Source organism: Anguilla rostrata, chromosome 10 (assembly GCF_018555375.3).
Source record: "Anguilla rostrata isolate EN2019 chromosome 10, ASM1855537v3, whole genome shotgun sequence".
Taxonomy (NCBI): Eukaryota; Metazoa; Chordata; class Actinopteri; order Anguilliformes; family Anguillidae; genus Anguilla; species Anguilla rostrata.
In genome coordinates, this window is record NC_057942.1 from 40,071,471 (window position 1) to 40,095,522 (window position 24,052).

Sequence of the window (24,052 nt, forward strand, 5' to 3'; positions counted from 1 at the left end):
TGTAAGCAACAGCTCACTGCACAAACACTCGAGTGTGCAGGGCCCTCTGCTGCCGTGGAAACAGCCCGAGCAGATCCACTGTAAACACAGCGGCCTGTTCTGCAGGGGAGAGGCCTCTGCCTGCGTTTCCCCCACGTTTCCCCCCTGCGTTTCTGTCTGATCATCTGTGTGTGTGTGTCTGTGTGTGTGTGTGTGTGTGTGTGAGAGAGAGACCGTGTGTGAGACTGTGTGTGTTAGACCGTGTGTGAGACTGTGTGTGTGTGTGTGTGTGTGTGAGAGACCGTGTGTGAGACTGTGTGTGTGTGTGTGTGTGTGTGAGAGAGAGACCGTGTGTGAGACCGTGTGTGTGTGTGTGTGTGTGTGTGTGTGTGAGACAGACTGTGTGTGTTAGACCGTGTGTGTGTGAGACAGACTGTGTGTGTGTGAGACCATGTGTGTGTGTGTGTGTGTGTGTGTGAGACTGTGTGTGTTAGACCGTTTGTGTGTGTGTGTGTGTGTGAGACAGACTGTGTGTGAGACTCTGTGTGTGAGACCGTGTGTGTGTGTGTGTGTGTGAGAGAGACCGTGTGTGAGACTGTGTGTGTTAGACCGTTTGTGTGTGTGTGTGTGTGTGTGAGACAGACTGTGTGTGAGACTGTGTGTTAGACCGTGTGTGTGTGTGCGCGCGCACCATATTCTGTGTATTCATGTACGTATATACGGAAATTATTTCTAAACGCACACACACACACGTCTGAGAAATTGCTTGGCCAGGCTGATGATGCCCATGGACATGCTGACTTTTGCTCTTATATAACAGCACGGCTCACACCAATTAGTAAGGAGTGCACTGAAGGGGAGGCATGCAGCGGGCTGCTGTTAATTGTGGGAAACTCGTTAAGACAGAGGAAACAACAGGCCAGTCCCCTGTGGAGCTGGGCTGGGATTCTAACCCGTGGCTTGTGAGGCAACGGCCTTTTCTGGGTTTTGGCTCTTCTGCAAGATGCTGATGAGGTTTAGATCTGTGCTGCTTTGGTAATGAGTGGGACTGACTCTGTCTCTGTTCTTTCCTCATGTGCTCCTGTCCTGCATCGGCACCAGCAGACAGAGATTCCATCAAGGTAAGCATAACTCTTTCACTTTCTCTTCTTTTAGCCGTTAGCAGTGAGAGCAGCCTGTTAGCCATTAGCAGTGAGAGCAGCCCGTTAGCCATTAGCAGTGAGAGCAGCCCGTTAGCAGTGAGAGCAGCCTGTTAGCCATTAGCAGTGAGAGCAGACTGTTAGCAGTGCGAGCAGCCTATTAGCCATTAGCAGTGTAAGCAGACTGTTAGCAGTGAGACCAGGCAGTTAGCAAAGAGAGCAGCTTGTTAACACAGAGAGCAGCCTGTTAGCATAGAGAGGAGGCGGTTAATCATTAGCAGTGAGAGCAGCCTGTTAGCATGAGACCAGGCAGTTAGCAGTGAGAGCAGCCCGTTAGCATGAGACCAGGCAGTTAGCAGTGAGAGCAGCCCGTTAGCAGTGAGTGATGGGATGATTATTATTAGCAGAGGCCGGTGAGGGGGGGTGGGGAGGGGTGTATTTAAATGAATGTGACCAGGGAAGAGTGTGTAGGAAGCTGAGTGCTGATAAGCCAGGTGAATTATCACCTGTCCAGGGGCTCGGAGCGGATTTTAGCCTGCGGCTGAGCAGGTGCCTTGCTCCCTCTCCTGATGCCTGAGGCCTTTCTCCTAAAGCTGTGGAGATCCCTGAGGGTGGGGGGGGGGGGAATGCTGCTTCTGATTGGATGGTTTTCAGTTGCTGTGCTTGTTGTGCCTGGCTGTGTAGCTGTACAGGGCATGTGTAATATGAAAGCCCTCTGTGAATATTAATAATGATGAATAAGTGCAATTGTACTACCTTCAACAAGGGTGAAAGAACTGCGAAGCACTCAGTGATTCATATGGCTACTCAGGGACCCAGAGTATCTGTCTGAGTATTTGCTTCCTAATTTTGGAGAAAGGTTTTGCGTGTTCTGTTTGAGGCTAATACGCTAGCCAGCTAGCTAGCTGGCTAGAGTCTTTTCCAGTGGCTGTAGCCTCTCTGGTGGTGTGTTGCTGATGATTGTGGCTCTACAGGAGGTCAGCAGATCCTTGTGTCTGTGTGAGGAGGGTGTGGAAACTGTTGGTCAGTCCTCAAACCCGCGCTGTCCCTGTGGAAGAGGCAGCTTGGTCGGACCAGCTTCCCCCAGCCTGCTGAACACAGATGAATAACTGAGCGCTGTTAGGTGTGTTTGTGCTCCAGTGACACCAGGTCTTTGTGTCAGGGGCTCAGGGAGCCACACGCTTCGGCAAACACAGAGGGGAGGAGCTGACCTGCACTCTACCTGTGTGGTTACCTGTGCGCTTAACTTTGTGTTTACCTGTATGTACCTGAGCTATTGCATGTGAGCTGACCAGAGCTTTTACCTGTATGTGTCTCTATGAGGTTACCTTTGTGTGTTTGTGTGGTTACCTGTATGTGTGTCTGTGAGGTTATCTGTATGTGTGTGTGTGTGTGAGGTTATCTGTATGTGTGTGTGAGGTTACCTGTGTGTGTCTGTGAAGTTACCTGTGTGTGTGTGTGTGTGAGGTTACCTGTGTGTGTGTGTGTGAGGTTATCTGTATGTGTGTGTGAGATTACCTGTGTGTGTCTGTGAGGTTACCTGTGTGTATCTGTGAGGTTACCTGTGTGTATCTGTGAGGTTACCTGTGTGTATCTGTGAGGTTACCTGTGTGTATCTGTGAGGTTACCTGTGTGTATCTGTGAGGTTACCTGTGTGTGTCTGTGAGGTTACCTGTGTGTATCTGTGAGGTTACCTGTGTGTGTGTGTGAGGTTACCTGTGTGTGTGTGTGAGGTTACCTGTGTGTGTCTGTGAAGGTTACTGCATAAGCTGTGATGGTAGCAGCTGGCTGTAAATTGCCGGGGGTAACTGAGGGGGCACAGTGTTGTCGTCCTGGCGACCTGGAGTCGTGCAGCCCCACTCCTTGTCCTCCTGTTGTCATGGCGATTAATGGCATATTTATGCACCTGGATTGGAGTTCAGCTGAAAACCAGGGAGGGAGAGGGAGGGAGAGATGCACGGTGCCACGCTTAATTAGTCCCATAAGAAGGCTCTTTCAGGAGGAGCCTGGCACATTAATGTCTCCTGCGGAGATTAGCACGTCCTTGTGTGTCACCGCCTGCACACGCCGCACTTCCTCCCCACATTAGCAGCCGTTTCAGACCAATTATTTCTGAACCACCATAGGTCCTGAGCACAGTTCACAGTTCAGCTGCAGTAACCCTGCGCGCGCGTGTGTGTGTGTGTGTGAGTGTGTGTGTGGTGTGTGTGTGTGGGGTCTGAGTGTGTGTGTGGTGTGTGTGCGGGTGCGTGCGTGCTGGTGTGTGCGTGCGTGGTGCGTGCGTGCGTGGTGCGTGCGTGATGGTGTGTGGTGTGTGCGTGTGTGTGTAGTGTGTGTGCAGGTCTGTCTGCATGTGCGTGTGTGTATGTATGTGTTTATGCGGGTGTGTGTGTGTGTGTGTGTGTGTGTGTGTGTGTGTGTGTGTGTGTGTGAGTGTGTGTGCAGGTCTGTCTGCATGTGCGTGTGTGTGTGTGTGTGTGTATGTGTACGAGTGTGTTTGTGTGTGTGTGTGCATATGCTCCACAGTTTCCCTCACAGAGCGGGACCAGTGTGGGGGGAGGGGGGTGTAGGGGGTGGTTTAATTGACAGCCCTGAGGAAACGGCTCAGATGAGATGTGTAATGCTCTGGGGCCGGGAAGGCTCCCACCGATTGGCTGCGTTTGACAGACGTGTGGCCTTTACAGCGGCTGGGAAAAAAACTGCAGAAGAAGAAAACCAGAAGCGCTACAGTATCCAATAACACTAAGGAAGACTGGGGGGGGGGGTCTCCATGGTAACAAGCGTGTGTTCTCTGCGGCGGGGATGCAAGCGTGGTACGAGACACTGTCTGTCTGACCCCCCCCCCCCCCCAGCATAAACAACCAGGAGGGGGGCAGGTGGCACGATGCTAAATCTTATCTGTGGGTGGCTGGGGGGGACAGGACTTCCAGAGAACAGCCCCCTACCCCCTACCCCCAGCCCCCCCCCCGCCCCCCCACCCGATCTGCTCTTGCAGTGAAATTGCTGCTTGATTTGTTTGCCTCCTGCTAGAAATCTCATTTTGGGCCAGCATGTGCCCCACCCCCCCACCCCCCCCCAGGCCCTCCTCCACCCACATCAACAGTTGTTGCTCGGCTACACCTCAGAACCCCCAACTTTGCTCCCCTCTCCTGTCCTACCACAGGTTTAGAGGGGGTGGGGGTGTAGTTGGGGGTGCAGATGGGGGAGTGGGGGTGCAGTATGATGGCCTTTAGGTGCTGAGTCCCCCCCCCGCCCCCCAGAAAAGCAGTAATTTCCTGTGCAGATCCTGCCTGTGTGCTTTAGGGGGTCTTCTGATTTGTAGATTGATAATAGATTAGATATGCTCGCCATAAGGAAACCATGATGAATGAGTTTCATTAAAGACACACACACACGCGCACACACACACACACACACACATATGCACACACTCTCACATGCGCATACACTCATACACACACACACACGCACATGTGCATACACACATGCACATGTGCATACACTCATACACACACACACACACGCACATGTGCACACACACACACACGCACACACACACTCTCAGGGAGTCAGCTCAGCGTGATTGAAGGAGACGGTGTTGGGGGTAGGGATGTTCGCACAGCTAATGTAGATGTATGGTTCTAATCCTGCGTCACGCTTCGCTGCCCCCCCACCTCACCATAACCATGCCTCCCCCACCCCCACCACCTCACCATAACCATGCCCCCCCCCCCCCCCACCTCAGCCCCTGGCGGGTTTTCAGCACGTCTCTTCTGCTCTGGGAGTCTAAAGAGGCTGATTGTGGCTCAGTCTGTGCCCCTCCACATTCACACACCGGCGCTCTTCCAGGGCTCAATCTCTCCACCTCTCTGTGCTCCTCGGCCCCGCCCCCTGTGATGCTGAGTTCAGACGGGCGGGTTGGTGCTGGCCATCGTGGCCTGTGATAGGCTGCTCTAGGTGACGGTGTTAAAGACGTGTATAAACACGGGACAGTCTCTGCTGGGTCTCACCCCCAAACCCCCCCCTCCCCCTCCTCACCACAGCCCTGGCTGGTGGTCTCCTGGTTTCCCTGGCAACAGACCGCAGGGCAGGGGGATTTGAATCATGTCGATTAATCTCCCACAATATGAGTTCTGTTGGGCCCATGCTGGTGCTGGGTGGGTTCTGATTAGTCAGTGTGAATTCTAGGTGGGCTCTTATTGGCCCACACTGCTGCTGGGTGCGCTTTGATTGGGCTGCTTAAGTGCTGGTTGGGCTCTGATTGGCCTGTGTGGGTGATGGGAAGGCTCTGATTGGCCCACTCAGGTGTGTGTGTGTGTGTGTGTGTGTGTGTGTGTGTGTGTTTGTACATGTGTGTGTGTGTGTGTGTGTGTGTGTCAGTGTATTGTGTGTGTGTTGTGCGTATGCAGACATGTGTGTGTGTGTGGTGCAGTGTGTGCGTGTGCGCTGTGTGGTACATGTATATGGGTGTGTGTTGCGTGTGGCGTTTACGGATATTGTGTGGTGTGGGGAGAGTGTGTGTGCGGTGGTGACATTGTGTTGTTGGCGACAGTGTGTGTTTGTGTGTCATGTAATTGGGGTGTGTCCGTTGTGTGGTTGACATGTTGGGGGTTGTGTGTGGTGGATGGGTGTTGTATTGTGGGTGTGGGTGTGTGGTGTGTGTGTGTGCGCTGGCACAGACAGAGTTGTAGCGAGTGCGTGCTGCTGAGGCGCGTTTGCGCATTAACGAGGGCGCCTTGACGGCTTATACCTGAAGGGCGGCCGTCCTCCAAATGTGACGCGGCGGAGAGATCCCTGCATCTCCGTCTCCTTGGCAACTGCAGGCGGGGGCGGGGTGACGAGCCCCGTTATGGGCGGGGTTTATGAGGCCGTTGCTCTTTGTGCTCCGCGAGGGCCGACCTGACTTCAGGAGGAATTCTGGGATACGTTACGAGCAAGCGCATAAATTCACTCGCAGATGGATGTACATAAAGCAGGAGAGAGGGAATTTACCGGCAGGGTCATTTACTTTCCAGGAAATGTTTGTGTGTGTGTGTGTGTGAGAGAGTGTGTGTGTACATGTGTGTGGGAGACACAGAGTGTGTGTGTCTTGTGTGTGTGTACAAGAGATGGAATGTGTGTGTGTGTGTGCACTGTTTGCTTACCCTTTGTGGGCTTGTTGACTAAAGCCTTAGATACAAATGGGAACAAACAGCGTCTGAGATAACACAAGTGCCTGGGGGAGAGGCATCAGCTCACTGATGGAGTCCTTCTCTGGTGGATCTCCTCTCTGATGGATCTCCTCTTTGATAGATCTCCTTTCTGATATATCTCTTCTCTGATAGATCTTCTCTCTGATAGATCCTATTTCTGATAGATCTCCCCTCTGATAGATCTCTTCTCTGATAGATCCCATCTCTGATGGATCTTCTTTTTGATAGATCTCCTCTCTGATAGATCCCATCTCTGATAGATCCAATGTCTGATGGATCTCCTCTTTGATAGTTCTCCTCTCTGATAGATCCCATCTCTAATAGATCTCTTCTCTGATTGAGCTCCTGCTCGCTCTGCAATTCTCTCTTCCAGCTTTGTTCACGGGCATCCTTTGAGAGGTTTTCTCTATTACTTCGGTGAACAGAAAGAAAAGTTCCACACAAGATTAAAATGGGGGAAAAGGAGAGGACAGGATGGCTTTTAAAGGAAAATAGGAAATGCCGCCACTCCGCGTAATTCCACACCTCGGCTCAGAGTCTGCTCTACTGCATAGAGGTGCTTCCATTCCGTCCCTCAGACCTCCTCCTGGGAGATGTGTACTCTGGCTGAGGGCCTTTACACCGAGAGGCTAACAGCACCTCTGCCTGTTATCAGGAGTAGATCCCGTTTCTGAGGAGAACCCTGGAGCACCGCCGCCCAATCACAGAATGCAGGCTGTTACCGTGAGAGTGCTCGAGTGCGTAACGGGACCCGACCGGCCTATCAGCTGGGTTTCCGCGAGAGCCGGCCATCCGTCGCCGCCGGCCGCCATTATTTCTGGGTGACTCCCCCACCGAATGGAGGGCTTTTTTTTTTTTTAGGGTGAAAGACTGTGAAGTTATTTGTGTGTGGTGGTCCTTTTTTCTCCTGTCGCACTTCGTCTGCCTCCCTGCTGGTGACATCACCGGACGTGCGTGTGTTTATAGGGGAACGGTGACATGCTTCAGGCGTGTTAACATACTCAGAAACACGGGTAGGGAGACAGAGGGGATATAGATGTGAGACAGGCAAGGAGACAGAGGGGATATAGATGTGAGACACATGGAGACAGAGGGGATATAGATGTGAGACACATGGAGACAGAGAGGATATAGATGTGAGACAGGCAGGGAGACAGAGGGGATATAGATGTGAGACAGGCAGGGAGACAGAGGGGATATAGATGTGGGACAGACAGGGAGACAGAGAGGATATAGATGTGAGACAGACAGGGAGACAGAGGATATAGATGTGAGACAGACAGGGAGACAGAGGATATAGATGTGAGACATATGAAGACAGAGCGGATATAGATGTGAGACAGAGGAGATATAGATGTGAGACAGAGGGGATGTGAGACAGAGGGGATATAGATGTGAGACAGAGGGGATATAGATGTGAGGCAGACAGGGAGACAGAGGATATAGATGTGAGACATATGAAGACAGAGCGGATATAGATGTGAGACAGAGGAGATATAGATGTGAGACAGAGGGGATGTGAGACAGAGAGGATATAGATGTGAGACAGGCAGGGAGACAGAGGGGATATAGATGTGAGACAGACAGGGAGACAGAGGGGATATAGATGTGAGACAGACAGGGAGACAGAGGATATAGATGTGAGACACATGAAGACGGAGGGGATATAGATGTGAGACAGAGGAGATATAGATGTGAGACAGAGGGGATATAGATGTGAGGCAGACAGGGAGACAGAGGGTATAGAGATGTGAGACAGGCTTGGTACTGGCAGAAATCCAGGAGCTCTAAGTGAAGACGCACCTGAGTCTGTCATTATGTAATTAAATTAATTTAGATTCATGTTAATGAACAGCTTACACAAGGCCCTCATTAGGGCTCACTGCTGTGCACAAGGTTAATGGGGACGCTCTGACTGATGGGATTGTGCCCCGAAGCACATCTTCCTCCGCTCGGAAAGGAACATTCATAACATAATAAAAAAAACATTATTATTCAGCTACGCTCGTTTTTTTTAAATGTTTTTTTTTTATTCTTTAGGGACAATCGGAACATCGGCGTTTTGACATTCCAGTGACTCATCCGCACAGCGACTTCATTTATTTGTAATTTATTTTTATTTTTTTTCTTCCCGTTGTCGCGCTGGCGACCTTGCTCCCGTCGAGCCGAACGATCCCAGCATGCAAATGGGCGAGGCGCGTCTGAAGAGGGCCGGGCTCCATTAGCGGGGACGGCGCTAATGCGTCTGCAGCGGGCTTCCGCGCCGCGCCGCGCGGCGGCTTTTTAACATGAAAGGATTTTTAGACGGCAGAGCGATGTTCCTCACTGGGGGGGGGGAGGTTTTCAGACGGCAGAGCGGTGTTCTTCACTGGGGGGGGGGGGGGTATGATCACGCACCCTCAGCACAAAGCATGCGGCTCTCTTTGAAGTCCTTCAGCTAGCGAAAGCGAACGCACGGCAAACGCACTTGTTCGAGAGCGTTCCTGGTCAGCAGCGGTGTAACTGTCCTTGGCACTGATGCACGTCGGTTTGGAGGAATTCCGATTTGGCGGGGGTATAATTGCTCTGTGTTTTGGGGGAGTTCCTGTTTTGCGGTGGTGTAATGTCTCTGGGACAGATCCTCTTTGACGGTGGCATAACATATCTGTTTGAGAAGACTTCCTGTTTGGGAGTTGTGTAATATCTCTTTTCAGGAAGGGCTCCTGTTTGGGAGTTGTGTAATATCTCTTTTTGGGAAGAGTTCCTGTTTTGGGAGTGGTGTAATATGTCTGGGAAGAGTTCCTGTTTGGGAGTGGTGTAATATCTCTGGGGAGAGTTCCTGTTTTGAGATATCTCTCTTTGGGACACTTGCAGTTTCTACGGACACCTTGCTGGAGGCTCTCTTTCTAAATACAGTGTTATCTTCCACCCTAACTACCCGCTAGGTTACCTGTGTGTCTGGTAGGGTGTAGAATATCTGTGCACATTCCCCCTGCAGTTCTTTCCCAGTTTTTCCCTTGAAATTGTTCTTCACTGAAGTGACTCTTTAGTATCAATCTTAATTTGCACAATTAGCTAATTGCATCAGAATAATAAGCACTTGAGCTAATTAAAGGCATGTAAGTGCGGAGAAATTAATCTTTTGATGAAGGTGGGAATAAGAACAGACGCACGCGAGCGTGTTCCCGTGACCCGGAAGTGAAACGCTGAAAGGTCGCGCTCTGGGTTTGTGGTTTAGCCCTAGATTACTCTCCTGCGGCTCAGGTGCGGTTTGAGAGCTAGGTCACGTGATGCTCCTCAAGACAGACGCCGCGCACTTAATTTTCTCATTCATTCCGTCTCTGGGGCGTCTGTCTCCAGGGCAACGCACGGCGGCGAATGCTGTGGAGTGCGGAGACGGGGTAATTAGCGAGGGGTGTAATTAAGAGGTTTTTTTTGGGGAGGAGGGGGGTAACGGTCGTGTCTGTCGCCCTTCAGAGCTCCTCGGTGTCCCCGTCGGCCAGCTTCAGGACTGCCGATAAGCACCGGAACTCCACCGACTACTCCTCCGAAAACAAGAAGCAGAAAACCGACGACAAGGACCTGGCCACACGCTACGTGAGTGTGTGTGTGTGTGTGTGTGTGTGTGTGTGTGTGTGTGTGTGAGAGTGAGAGTGTGTGTGTGTGTGTGTGTGTGAGAGTGAGTGAGTGTGAGTGTGAGTGTGAGTGTGTGTGTGTGTGTGGGGTGTGTGAGGTGTTTGTGTGTGTGTGTGTGTGTGTGTGAGTGTAGTGTGTGTGTGTGTGAGTGGTGTGTGTGTGTGTGTGTGTGTGTGTGTGTGTGTGTGTGTGTGTGTGTGTGTGAGTGAGTGTGTGTGTGTGTGTGTGTGTGTGTGTGAGTGAGTGTGTGTGTGTGTGAGTGAGTGAGTGAGTGAGTGAGTGTGTGTGTGTGTGTGTGTGTGTGTGTGTGAAGACAGACAGGGGGAGTGGGGTTGTTGGTGTGTTTTAACGTGTGTGAATCTTTCCCTTTCTCAGGACAGCGATGGGGAGAAGAGCGACGACAACCTGGTGGTGGATGTTTCCAACGAGGTAGAGCTCTGACACACAGGCATGGATGAGAGGAGTGTGTGAGGGAGGGAGGGAGGGAGTGTGTGAGTGATAAAGGGAGGTATTGTTTGAGTCAGGGAGTACGTGATTGGTTGAGGGAGGCATTTTAATTTTCTACGCCTTGCGTGCCTTAGGACCCCGCCTCGCCCAGGGGAAGCCCCGCCCACTCCCCTCGAGAGAATGGATTGGACAAGAACCGGCTGCTCAAGAAGGACCCTCCCATCAGCCCCGCCTCCATCGCCTCCTCCAGTAGCACGCCCTCTTCCAAATCCAAAGAGCTTAACCTGGTGAGCCCCGCCCCCATGGGCAGAGAGGCCCCGCCCACCGCCCTCCTTAACCCCTCCCCCAGATTCTGAAACCTTACTTTTGCACTACAGTGCTGTAATATATGTGTGTGTGTGTGTGAGTGCACTCAAGCAGTGATGTGTTCAATATGTTCCTGTCCCCTGTTGTATGTTTCTGCTAGCTGTAGTAGTGTACTCAGTGTAGTAGTATACACACTGTAGTAGTGTACTCAGTGTAGTAGTATACACACTGTAGTGCACACTGTAGAAGTGTACTCTAAGTAGTAATCAGGGTTGTGCTCAGCTCAGTTTTGAACTGAAATGAAATTGACACAAACTCTGGTAGTAATGTACTCACTGTGGAAATGTCCTCACTAGTGATGTGTACACACACACACACATACACACAAACACTGTTTATGTTTATGGCTGCTATGTCTGTGCAGAATGAGAAGTCCACCACCCCGGTGTCCAAGTCCAGCACTCCCACGCCACGCTCTGACGCCCCCACCCCCGGCAGCAACTCCACCCCCAGCCTGAGGGCCCTGCCGGGGAAGCCACCCGGGGTGGAGTCCCTGGGTGAGTACTGCTGTAACACACACACACACGCACGCACGCGCGCACACACACACACACACACACACACACACACACACACAGACACGCACACCCATCCACACACACAAACACACACTCTCTCTCTCTCTCACACACACACACTCACACACACTCTCTCACACACACACACATGCGCGCACACACACACACACACACCCATCCACACACACACACACACACGGCCGTACAGCTGCGGGCTCCGGTGCATGTCCCTGTTAGTCAAGGTTGTGTGACTGTGCGTGGCAGCAGGGGGGGAGGCGGGCTTATCTGTGTAATTGAGGGGCCTGCTGGCAGACCCGTGTGCCACCCGGCCCACTGCAGCCTGCCAAGCGCCACCACCGCCGCCTCAGAACCGCCAAATTAGCATTTTAAGCCTCCGAAGAACCCCGTGGCTGAACCCTCATAGAAACAGGGGCCCCCGGGCTGGCGCTGAGTGACTCTGACTGCACTGAGCACCGCTGGCCTCTCTGAGTGAGGGGGGGGGGGGGAGCTTTATGGGGGGGGGTTCAGGGTCAGGAGTCCTTGACCTGAATTTCTTGATGAAATCTGTCTTTGTGAGAAAGGGTGGTGTGTGTGTGTGTGTGTGTGTGAGAATGTGTATGTGTGTGTGTGTGTGGATGGGTGTGTGTGGGTGGGTGTGTGTCTGTGTGTCTGTGTGTGGATATGTGTGTGTGTGTGTCTGTGTCTGTGTGTGCGTATGTATGAGTGTGTGTGTGTGGATGGGTGTGTGTGGGTGGGTGGTGAGTGTGTGTGTGTGGGTGCGCGTATGTGTCTGTGTGTGTCTGTGTGTGTGTGTCTGTGTGTGGATATGTGTGTGTGGGTGATTAATGGCGCTGTGCTCTCTGTAGTTCCAGGTCTCCGCACCCCGATGGCGGTTCCCTGCCCGTACCCCGGCCCGTTTGGCATGGTGCCCCACGCGGGTATGAACGGGGACCTGACCAGCCCGGGCGCCGCCTACGCCAGCCTGCACAACATCTCCCCTCAGATGAGCGCCGCTGCTGCTGCCGCCGCCGCTGCTGCTGCCTACGGACGCTCGCAAGTGGTACGTTCCACTCCTGGCCCTCCCCCATAGCCCACCTGCAGGTGGTACGTTCCACTCCTGACCCTCCCCCCTGGCCAATTGGCAAGTGGTACGTTCCACTCCCGATCCTCCCCCATAGCCTACCTGCAAGTGGTACGTTCCACTCCTAAACCTCCCCCGTAGCCCATCTGCAAGTGGTACGTTCCACTCCCAATCCTCCCCCATAGCCCACCTGCAAGTGGTACGTTCCACTCCTGACCCTCCCGGTTTTAGAGCTGAATGGATTGTGTATAACCTCCCTGCCTTCTCGCTGGTTCCTCCACAGGTTGGGTTCGATCCGCACCATCACATGCGCGTCCCCGGGATCCCGCCCAACCTCTCCGGAATACCGGGGGGAAAACCGTACGTAACGCGTGGGGCTGTGGTGTGTGTGTGTGAGCATGTGTTGGGTGGGGGTGCATAGGGTGGTGTGTGTGTGTGAGTATGTGTGTGTGTGTGTGTGGGCGTGAGGGTGTGTGTGTGTGTGAGCATGTGTGTGTGTGTGTGTGTGTTGGGTGGGGGTACATAGGGTGTTGTGTGTGTTTGGTGTGTTGGGATGGGGTAGGGAGAGTGTTGTGTGTGTTGGGTGGGGGTAGAGGAGGTGGTGTGGGTGTTGGGTGTGTGTTGGGTGGAGGTAGAGAAGGTGGTGTGGGTGTTGGTTGTGTGTTGGGTGGGGGTAGAGAGGGTGGTGTGTGTGTGTGTGTGTGTTGGGGGTGTGTTGGGTGTTAAGGTTCTCTCTCAACATGCTGTCACTGAGAAATGGTGAAGCCTGAAGTTTTACTCTTAGAGAACATTTCCCTCACCTGGGAGAATGTACTGCAGTGTGACAGTGAACCTGCTTCCACAGTCTGTAACAGGAGCTCTAATAGGAGAGTTTGGCCTGTCTTACGACTGCTCTTCCTCTTCTCCCTGACCGTCCTCTTCCTCGCGCAGGGCGTACTCCTTCCACGTGAGCGCGGACGGGCAGATGCAGCCGGTGCCCTTCCCTCCGGACGCTCTGATTGGCCCGGGCATCCCGCGCCACGCCCGCCAGATCAACACGCTGAGCCACGGGGAGGTGGTGTGCGCCGTCACCATCAGCAACCCCACCCGCCACGTCTACACCGGCGGCAAGGGCTGCGTGAAGGTGTGGGACATCAGTCACCCCGGCAACAAGAGCCCCGTGTCCCAGCTCGACTGCCTGGTGAGAGAGCCTATTCGGTTACATGCACCACACCCCCCCCCCCACCCTAACCCTGCCCCCTACCCCCTACCCCCTACCCCTAACCTCACTCCCTATCCTAACCCCTCCCCTACACTAGCCCTGCCCTCTACCCCTAACCTCACCCCCAATCCAAACCCCTCCCCTACAATAGCCCTGCTCCCTATCCTAAGCCTGCCCCTACGACTAACCCCACCCCTACCCTAACTCTAACCCCCTATCATAAGCCTACGGTCTGAATCTGAGCACATGTAACTGCATCTAGCTTACAGTGTGATTTGATTTAGCTTTACGAAGCTAACGTTAGCTACCAGTGTGCTCTTCACCGTTACACGGGCATCAGGCACAGACTGACCTGGGCTAAATCTAGAGGTTATGTAGCACAAGCTGCTGGCTAAGAATCATAATCATGTTCAAGAACATTACTGGTCTTCCTTAATGTGGATATGTGGGCAACGCTTGGTAGCGTCATCTCTGTTGAGTGACATCACAGTGGTGCGGAATGTAGACAGGGCCGCTTCGCGGAACGAGCGGACAGTTCTGAAATTAAACTGCCCCGTCTGGCAAAGCAGCGTTTTGAGCTGAGATCTGTGCTAATTTTAACCGACCTTCTCTTGTTTACTAATGGGTAAATTTTCATTTAGCTGTGTCTTTCCGTAAAATGGCTAAATAAATAAAGAGAAAACATTGGCATTCTTGAGTCAAACCACCAATTATACTGTTCTCCCCAATTATGGGCGTAGATCAGATATGGCTGTCCAATCAGGCAGGGGCCCAGGGGAAGTGTGTGAGGGGAGCATTCTGATTTGCTTTCGAAAGTCACATGACGGGCTGTGTTGATGTATTGCTCTCCGGATGCCTGATTATCATGTAATTATTTCATTTTCATGTATTTTCCAAAACTATAATTTCAGCCTTATGAGTGCTAATCTTAATTAACAGTCTGTGGCGGAAAGTACTGTTGACACAAGTTTGAGGAAACAAGGCTTGAATTTTTTATTTATTTTATTTAATTCTTTTGCCTTTTTTGAGTTCGTACTGGAAAAAACTTTTCAATTTATGCTTAAAAGTTTTTTGGGAAGTATGATTTAATTAGTTATTTATTTTACCAGGTTAACTGTTCAAATTCCTTTTCTGCAATATGTCTTTGTGTGTGTGCTGTGTGTGTGTGTGCTTGAGTGTTTTTTTTGTCTACCTTCTCCTCTCCATCACTCCACATACTGTCATATATCGTTAATGGCTCGCAAGTCTTCCTAACACAGCAGTCTCTCCTCAGTCCTGTGTAAGTTGTGTGTTTCTGAGCTACCTACCCAACAAAAAGTCTGCCTCATCCGTACCTTGTGTTTAGTAGCACAGCTCACCTGTTCCAGCTGTTTCTTTATTAAGCTGACGGTCTCTCTCTTCCTCCCTCTCTCTCTCCCTCCCTCTCTCTCTCTCTCTCTCCTCCACCTCACTCTCTCTCTCTCTCTTTCTCTCTCTCTCCCCCTCTCCCTCCCCCCTCCCTCTCTCTCTCTCTCTCTCTCTCTCTCCTCCCTCTCCCTCCCCTCTCCCTCTCTCTCTCTCTCTCTCTCTCCTCTCCTCTCTCTCTCTCTCTCTCCCTCCCCCTCTCTCTCCCTCCACAGAACAGGGATAACTACATCCGCTCCTGTCGGCTGCTTCCAGACGGGCGCACCCTGATCGTGGGGGGGGAGGCCAGCACGCTGTCCATCTGGGACCTGGCGGCCCCCACCCCCCGCATCAAGGCGGAGCTCACCTCCTCCGCCCCCGCCTGCTACGCCCTCGCCATCAGCCCCGACTCCAAGGTCTGCTTCTCCTGCTGCAGCGACGGCAACATCGCCGTCTGGGACCTGCACAACCAGACCCTGGTCAGGTGAGGCCTGCCCGCTACAGGACCGACTGCCCACTCAGCAAGTCTGCTCTCATGTGTATCTATAATATACATCTATATTCTTATGTGTATCTATACTCTCATTTATATCTATGTTCTCATGTTCATCTATACATCTATATCTCATGTTTTCCTTATACAACGTGTTACTAGCCAACAGAGAGTGTTATGATCGGAGGTTTTGTGTGTGTTTCTGATGTGTGTGTGTGTGTGTGTGTGTGTTGCAGGCAGTTCCAGGGTCACACAGATGGGGCCAGCTGCATTGATATTTCTAATGATGGCACTAAGCTGTGGACGGGAGGTCTGGACAACACTGTGAGGTCCTGGGACCTGCGAGTGCCAGCAAGGGTCGCCAGCTCCAACAGTCACTGACTACCCACCTCAACAGCGTACGTGCCCTCCCACCCACCTGTGCACCCACACCCAGCCTCCACCCACCGTGAAGCCTCCACCCACCTGGCCCTCACCCAGCCAGACAGCCTCCACCCACCTGTGCACCTACACCCAGCCTCCACCCACCTGAGCCTCCACCCACCTGTGCACCTACACCCAGCCTCCACCCAACATAGCCTCCACCCACCTGTGCACCTACACCCAACAGAGCCTCCACCCACCTGTGCACCTACACCCACCCTACACCCAACAGAGCCATCCTGAGACGTGATGATTGTGGCCCCCTTTCAGATCTTCTCTCTGGGGTACTGTCCCACCGGCGAGTGGCTGGCCGTGGGGATGGAGAACAGCAATGTGGAGGTTCTGCACGTCACCAAACCCGACAAGTACCAGCTACACCTGCACGAGAGCTGCGTGCTCTCCCTCAAGTTCGCCCACTGTGGTAAGAGTCCAAGCCCCGCCCCCTTGCAGTGATGATGGAGTGATTGGCGGTGGCTGAGAGTCCAAACCCCGCCCCCTTTCATTGATGATGGAGTGATTGGCAGTGGAGTAAATCTGCAAGGAAGTGACATACTCTAGCACGTTTCAGCTAACAACAGCGGTGAAACATACAGGCGTAAATATTTATAGTAGCTGCTCACAAGAACACTAATAAATAAATAAATAAATAAATAAATAATTCTCTTTGAAGTTGTTTCAAGATACCCCCCCTGCCCCCAGTACACATCTCTGGGAATGCTAGCCTCTGTAGAAACATGTGCACTGGCACATCCCTCCCCCCCACTGAAACATCGACCTGGAATGCAGCGAATGAAAAGCACGTTCAGTTTAGTTTCGCTGTCATCCTGAATAACAAACGGCTTTTTTTTTTTACGGCAAACTTTGAATGTGACATTACGAAAAATTAGACTGGAATACCTCGGACGAAAAGATAGCAGCTGCATTCCAGCCCCTGAAGATGAAGGTGCACTTCTCCAAATGAGTAAGCGGAAACAGGCTACGGTAAAATAATTGCTTTCGATAAATGGAAGCAGCGAGGGCAAACCGTGTGTGATATTATTTAAAAACAGGACCGGGGACGTTTTCCGCAGTAACATAATTTATTTGATGAAAGCAGAAGCTGAGGTGCACCTTCCTGGATGGTGATTAAAAAAAGAACAAAAGCAGTTTGGTTTGTGTCTCAGGGGCACCAATAGGGGGAATGGGGGATGGAACGGTTTTTGATTTATGACAAAATATATTGCGGGGGGGGGAGCGGGGCCTCCCAATATATGTGGCTCTGGCCTGAAAATTTGTAGCTGTGTTTCTGTTGTGAATTGCTCAGTTGATTAAGTGAGGTTACTGGCTACATGCTGCATCGTCAGACCGGGTTTAATTATGCAGGTAAATGTGTGTTTTAATTCTGCAGATAAATGTGTGTTTTAATTCTGCAGGTAAATGTGTGTTTTAATACTGCAGGTAAATGTGTGTTTTGATTCTGCAGGTAAATGTGTGTATTAATACTGCAGGTAAATGTGTGTATTAATACTGCAGGTAAATGTGTGTTTTAATACTGCAGGTAAATGTGTGTTTCAATTCTGCAGGTAAATGTGTGTTTTAATATTTCAGGTAAATGGTTTGTGAGCACTGGAAAAGACAACCTACTGAATGCCTGGAGAACACCTTATGGAGCCAGTATATTCCAGGTAAGAGCAGGTCTCTACAGAGACAGTATATTCCAGGTAAGAGCAGGTCTCTATGGAGACAGTGTATTACAGGCAGGAACATGTCACTATAGAGATGGTATGTTCCAGGTAGCATCAGTTACCATAGAGACAGTATATTCCAGGTAAAAACAGGTCTCTATAGAGACAGTATATTCCAGGTAAAAACAGGTTACTAGAGAGACAGTGTATTCCAGGTAAAAACAGGTCTCTATAGAGACAGTATATTCCAGGTAAAAACAGGTCACCATAGAGACAGTATATTCCAGACCGGCTCAGGTTGCCGTAGAGACCGTGTATTCCAGGTAGGAATCGTTGTCACTTTGTGGACAGCGTGTTCCAGGTAAGCTGTTGGCAGGCAGCCGGGTGCTGGCGAGGGGGGTCTGCATTTCTTGACGCTTGCTGAGGGCAGATAAGATGACATCGTAGCGGAGAGACCAGATCAGAGGGGGCTTTAGTGGTCATGTGACCGCGCCGTGGCCCCGCCCCCTGGCGGCGTGTCCGTTATCTCCCGGGGAGGCTGTGCGGCTCGTTATCTCGCGGGAGATTAATTATAGATGACGGCTCTGCCTTTGGACGCGTGACCTCTGTTCATAATGCATGCGCCGTCGTGGCAGAGGCAGCGCTGGCCAATGATCTGACATCAGATCAGACTTACAAACACAACGCCTCAGCCAGCCCGCAGCCTGTCCATCTATCTGCCTGCCTGTCTGTCTGTCTGTCTGTCTGTCTGCCTGCCTGCCTGCCTGCCTGTCTGTCTGTCTGTCTGTCTGTCTGCCTGCCTGTCTGTCTGCCTGTCCGTCTGCCTGCCTGCCTGCCTGCCTGCCTGTCTGTCTGCCTGTCTGCCTGCCTGCCTGCCTGTCTGTCTGTCCGTCTCTCTGTCTGTCTGTCTGTCCGTCTCTCTGCCTGCCTGCCTGTCCGTCTGTCTGTCTGCCTGTCTGCCTGTCTGTCTGCCTGCCTGCCTGTCTGCCTGTCTGCCTGTCTATCTGCCTGTCTGCCTGCCTGTCCGTCTATCTGCCTGCCTGTCTGTCTGCCTGCCTGCCTGCCTGTCTGTCTGTCTGTCTGTCTGTCTGCCTGCCTGCCTGCCTGCCTGTCTGTCTGTCTGTCTCACTCAGCACTGACCAGAGAGGGTGACTCTGTTCATAAAAACAACTCGAGTGAGTGAGTGAGAAACCCGGTCAGCTGTGATTGGCTGGAATTTACTCTGAGGCCAGAACTGAGAAAATCATTTCTTTAATCAGACACTGCCACTAGAGACGATATTTTATTTAAAACAGATATTACTGTTAAAACAGATATCTCTGTTTAAGCAGATATTTCCATTAAAGCAGTATTTCTGTTTATGCAGTTACAGTATTTTCATTTAAGCAGGTAAATGGTAAATGGAAATGGACTGCATTTATATAGCGCTTTTATCCAAAACGCTTTACAATTGATGCCTCGCATTTACCAGAGCAATTAGGGGTTAGGTGTCTTGCTCAGGGACACTTCGACATGCCCAGGGCAGGGGATCGAACCGGCAACCCTCCAACTGCCAGACAACCGCTCTTACCTCCTGAGCTATGTCGCCCTGTATGTATTTCTATTTAAGCAGATATTTCTGTTAAAGAGGCTATTTCTATTAAGGCAGATATTTGCTAATGCAGTTACAGTATTTTGGTTTAAGCAGATATTTCTATTAAACCAGATATTTCTATTAAAGCAGATATTTCTGTTAATACAGATATTTCTGTTTAAGGAAATATTTATATCAAAGTAAATATTTATGTTAAAGAAGATTTTTATTGAAGCAAATATTTATGTTAAAGTAGATATTTCTATTGAAGCACATATCTCTGTTTAAGCAGATATTTTTATTGAAGCAGGTATTTCTGTTAAAGTACATATATCTATTGAAGCAGATATTTTGGTTTAAGCAGATATTTCTATGAAAGCACATATTTCTGTTCAAGCAGATATTTCTGGAAGCGCAGGAGAGAGTATCTCACCAACATCTGCTGTTAGTTAGGCCCTTTGAAATGAAGAAGAGAAGCAAACACAGACGTTATTTATTTTTCTGTCCTCGTTCCCCCTCCTCCCCTCCTCCCCTCCTCCGCGTGTCTGAAATATTTCCCTTCTGTTTCCCCGCAGTCGAAGGAGTCTTCCTCGGTCCTGAGCTGCGACATCTCTGTGGATGACAAATACATCGTCACCGGCTCGGGGGACAAGAAGGCCACCGTGTACGAGGTCATCTACTAGAGGGACTCCTCCGTGCCTGAGCACTTTGTGAGCTCTCTACGGTGTGAGACTCCACTTTTCTGACGCATGGATTTGTATAAGAAAACGTTTTTTTTAAAAATAGGAAAAAAAAGAGGGGGGTGGGGGTGCTCCCCATGCGAACCCTGCCCCGCCCCCCACCCCCCCCACCTCCCACCCCCCAAAGAACAGAATGCTGGCCTGGGGTTGACCCCCAAACCCTGCAGGCGGAGTTTGACTGACCCAGCTCTTATGTACAGAACCATGGATTTCCGCTTTTTACTTCTTACAAGGAGAACATTATAGCCCCGCCCACAGAATGCCACGCCAGCACTCTACTCCAATCAGTGAACAGGAAAGGTAGGCTCTATGTGTGCATATGTGTGTGTGTGTGTGTGTGTGTGTGTGTGTGTGCATGTGCGTGTCCTCATGATGTGATAAAAACAAGTATGTGTTTGTAGTGTATGTATGTAGTGTGTGTGGGTGACTGTATGTATGTGTGTGTGTGTGTGTGTGTGTGTGTGTAGTGTGTGACTATGTGTGTGTGTGTGTGTGTGTAGTGTGTGACTGTGTGTGTGTGTGTGTGTGTATGTGTGTGTGTGTGACTGTGTGTATGTGTGTGTGTGTGTGTGTGTGTGTAACTGTGTGTGTGTAGTGTGTGACTGTGTGTATGTGTGTGTGTGTGTGTGTGCGGTAGCCGGTGCCAGGCTCTGAAGTTGCGTGAGGGCTGCTGGGAGCGGTGCAGGTGCTGGGCTGGGATTGGGTGTGAAGAGGAGCCTCTTGGCAGAGCTCAGTAAAGGTTAAAGCTGTTCCTGTGACAGCGCACACTCTGTACCGCACAGCCAACCACATCATTAGCGGCCCACGCTAACGCCTGCTTCTGTTAGCACAGCGTAGCACTTCTGCGGCGCTATCACAGAATATGGGAATAACTCTTCCTACATGGCTAATGACAAACACTTCCGCGGCTGTGTGTGTGTGCCTGTGTGTAAGATGTGCCTGGCTTGTTCTGTGTGAGATGTGAGTAGTGTGTTATGTGTGTAAGATGCATGTAACGTGTTATGTGTGTAAGAAGCTTGAAGCGTGTTCTGCGTGAGATGTGTGTTATATGTGTAAGAGGCTCGTAACGTGTTCTGTGGAAGATGTGTGTAGCGTGTTGTAAGAGGCGTGTAGTGTGTTTTGCATAAGATGTGCATAGCGTGTTGTGTGTAAAAGGCGTGTAGCGGGTCATGTGACTGCTCTCACTCCTCCGTGTTGCTGTGTCTGCTCCAGGTTTTCAGGGCAGTTCATCTCCAGACTCTGCATGAAGTTCTGATCTCTCTGAACGCCGAATACTTCCCCAGCACTGTGGCCCGCCCTCCCCCCGCACTCCCGCCCCCCCCTCAGAGAGCAGCCAGGTGAGGGAGGATCACCTGACCTGTGCTGGGGGAGGACAGACAGACAGCTACAGACAGCTACAGACAGAATTCGGCTGTGTAATGGGGAGTAACTGACACTGGCTCCCCTGGTCGAGGAGCAGCCCGATTCGAACCGGGCCTGCATGAGTTCTACACTGGACGCGCTTTGAAAATCTTTCTGAAAAGACACTATATTTCCTCTGCCATTCCTATGTAAATAACACACCCATTTTTTCCCTGGAACAATCCGCGCATTGAATGCTTTAAGGACCCAAGTGTGTGGATCTGCTGGTGCACAGTGCCTTCGCTGCTGGAGGTGGACTGGTGGACATGGGCATCACTGTGGTAGTGTGCTGGTGTTGGTGTTCTGTCCGTTCCGATGGTAGATTCTAGAGCGCACTGACAGCCTTACACTCACGCACCTGAACGCACCTGAACGCGCCTGTACACGCCTGTACTCTGGACCGGGCTGCGGCAACACTGTAGCACTTCGGAATGTGACCTCATTATTCCCCTTCCTGTGTTTAGGGCGTGGCCTGGGTCATGTGACCCAGTCAGCGTCAGTGCTGGAACAGTAGAGGAAGTGCAGCTGGGTGCTCAGGAAGAACGGGTCACACCCGCGACACGGACGCCGCCATTCCGCCGTGAAACATCGTCACCTCGTCCGCGTGCCGGTGCCGTACCGCGGCCGGCTGCTGGAGGGCGCCGTAGAGCTTTGGCGGCCGACGGGCGCAGCTCATTACGCTGCACAGCCAGAGTGCTGAGAACACAACATTCCGCTTCATTAGCGTTACTTAGCAACGACCCATTAGCGCCTGCACCAGTGCCGCTAACCTGGTCCGTTGGAGCGTTCTCTCCAGAGCGCCCGCACACGGGTCAGCGGTTGGGTGCGGTTCACGCGACCCACGGCCTCCTGCCCTGCCCTGCCCTGCCCTGCCCTGGCGCTGTGTGTTTACCTGCTGAAAACAGTCATTCTGGGGACGTCGGAAAAAGGTTTATACAATAACAGGTTGTACATAGTTCTAACAGAAACCTCAGCCTTCTTTTTGGACAAACAAACATAAATATATATGTGCATATGTGTGTGTACATGTACATGTATGCATATGTATGTACTGTATAACTGTGTGTGCATACAGTATGTGATACAGTGATCAACTGAAACAATTTTATGATATTTTAAGAAGTGCTTTTTTTTTCTCGACATGATGGAACAGACTCAAACAGGGAACTAACCACTGTCCGATTTTTAAAATGGTGGCTTTCCAGAGTTGCTACCTGAAGCTTAGTAGCTGTGAAAAGGGGTGAGAGAGCGGCTCTTAGACACAGACGAGGAACGAAGATGAAGTTTAACAGCGCCTGTAATTACAGAACAGGCTCCGGGGCCTGGAGAGGAACACTGGATCTGAAAGCACACTGTACATCACCCACTGGCCACTCGAACTCCGCCTTTTATAACCCCTCTCCCTTTGTATAGCTCCTCCTCTTTCCGTTGCCCCTCCCACTTTATTAACCACTCCTCCTTGTATAACCCCTCCTCCTGGGGGAGGGGTTATGGAGTCAGACATGTGGTCCTCTGCAGTAAACATGTGACCAGATTGTTGGAGTGTAAAAGGACGATGATGATGATGATGATGATGTGGATGTGTCCATTGTGAGGACAGTGTGTTTGACACATGCTCTGTCACCTGCCGGATATCACACCTGCATAATGAGCTGGATGGATGGGGGGGATGGGGGGGAGGGGGGGGACTGCAACTGCTCTTCTGGTCTTAAAAGGACCATGTGAGAATAACTGAGGTGAATATGTATAACAGTTGTACATAAGCAATGTTCTTTTCGTGTAATCGTTTACATAAGACTATGTAATCAAAGCAAAATGTTCTGGAAAGCCCTGCCTCTAACCATTCACTGCATAGAACATGATGATTGGTGTAAACGATGTTACCCGGAGTCGTGTTTAGATCTCTGGTTTTCTACTGTACGTAACACTCTTAAAGACCTCACAAGAGAGCTCCTGCCTCAGCTTTGGTATTGAATAGTTAAGACACTATTTTATAAATGGAGAAAAAAACATGTACGCTTATAAATGAAACTACCTGTTGCTAGTTGTTACTGTTTTCTTTAATACAAAATGCATTTTGTCTGTTTTTTCTAGTCTGTGTCTAAATTTATTAAAATCCTGTGCAGAGCTATCTTCAGTCTGGATGAATTTATTTATTTATTTTCCGCGTTTTATTTACATCTAAGGAATGGACGCTGGCATGTGTAACGGGATGGGTTAGTGTTCCTTTTACACTACGTTTGGCCTATGGTGCAGAAACCATATAAATCTACAGTATACGGCTTATGTTTAATCACATATTTTATACTTGATGTATCTGAGAGTGACGTTGGTTTGCGTGTGAGCCGTCTTCTTAACCCAGTGGAAAACTAGAGTTGCGTGCTGCAAAATCAAAACCAAATCACAGCGCACGTTATCGCATACAAGCCGACACGCGCTGCTCAGTCAGAGTTCTAAATCACGCGAGGTTGTGCAGCGGTTCGAGCGCTTGATCTGCCTTCTGAGCAGTTGCGTATCTGGGTGGGCTGACGGTGGCAGGGTGTCCGCATCCATCTACGGATCCAGTGCCCGGCGCATATAGATGGGTTTATGCGGGGCCGCAGTTTTGTGTTTAAACAGCTGTTCAGTCTGTGATTTCACATTTTCTAAAGCTTATGCCTGCGTTTAATTTAACTTAACAAAATAAAGCCTAACAAACATTTCAGTTTAAATAAATAAAAAAAACTATTATTATTGTTGTTATTAACAACAACGGTTTATTTATTTGGGCTATTTAAACTAACATTTTTGTTTTATGTGGAAGGAAATTGTATCTACATACTACCACAATGCGTGTC

The 24,052-nt window shown here is 50.8% G+C and overlaps 1 protein-coding gene across 1 annotated transcript in view; it reads left to right on the forward strand.

Annotated features, from left to right (window-relative positions):
• LOC135233476 (transducin-like enhancer protein 4) overlaps positions 1–23,346 on the forward strand; it is a 43,107-nt gene extending 19,761 nt beyond the window's left edge. Inside the window, 15 exon segments of the mRNA XM_064297071.1 lie at positions 1,084–1,100; positions 9,767–9,886; positions 10,301–10,354; positions 10,507–10,659; positions 11,103–11,235; positions 12,123–12,316; positions 12,621–12,697; positions 13,268–13,517; positions 15,158–15,405; positions 15,651–15,759; positions 15,762–15,812; positions 16,108–16,258; positions 17,425–17,501; positions 19,650–20,114; positions 21,027–23,346. Coding sequence (XP_064153141.1) covers positions 1,084–1,100; positions 9,767–9,886; positions 10,301–10,354; positions 10,507–10,659; positions 11,103–11,235; positions 12,123–12,316; positions 12,621–12,697; positions 13,268–13,517; positions 15,158–15,405; positions 15,651–15,759; positions 15,762–15,812; positions 16,108–16,258; positions 17,425–17,501; positions 19,650–19,757 — 1,742 coding nt within the window. The 3' untranslated portion in view covers positions 19,758–20,114; positions 21,027–23,346.
• The last annotated feature ends 706 nt before the right edge of the window (positions 23,347–24,052 follow it).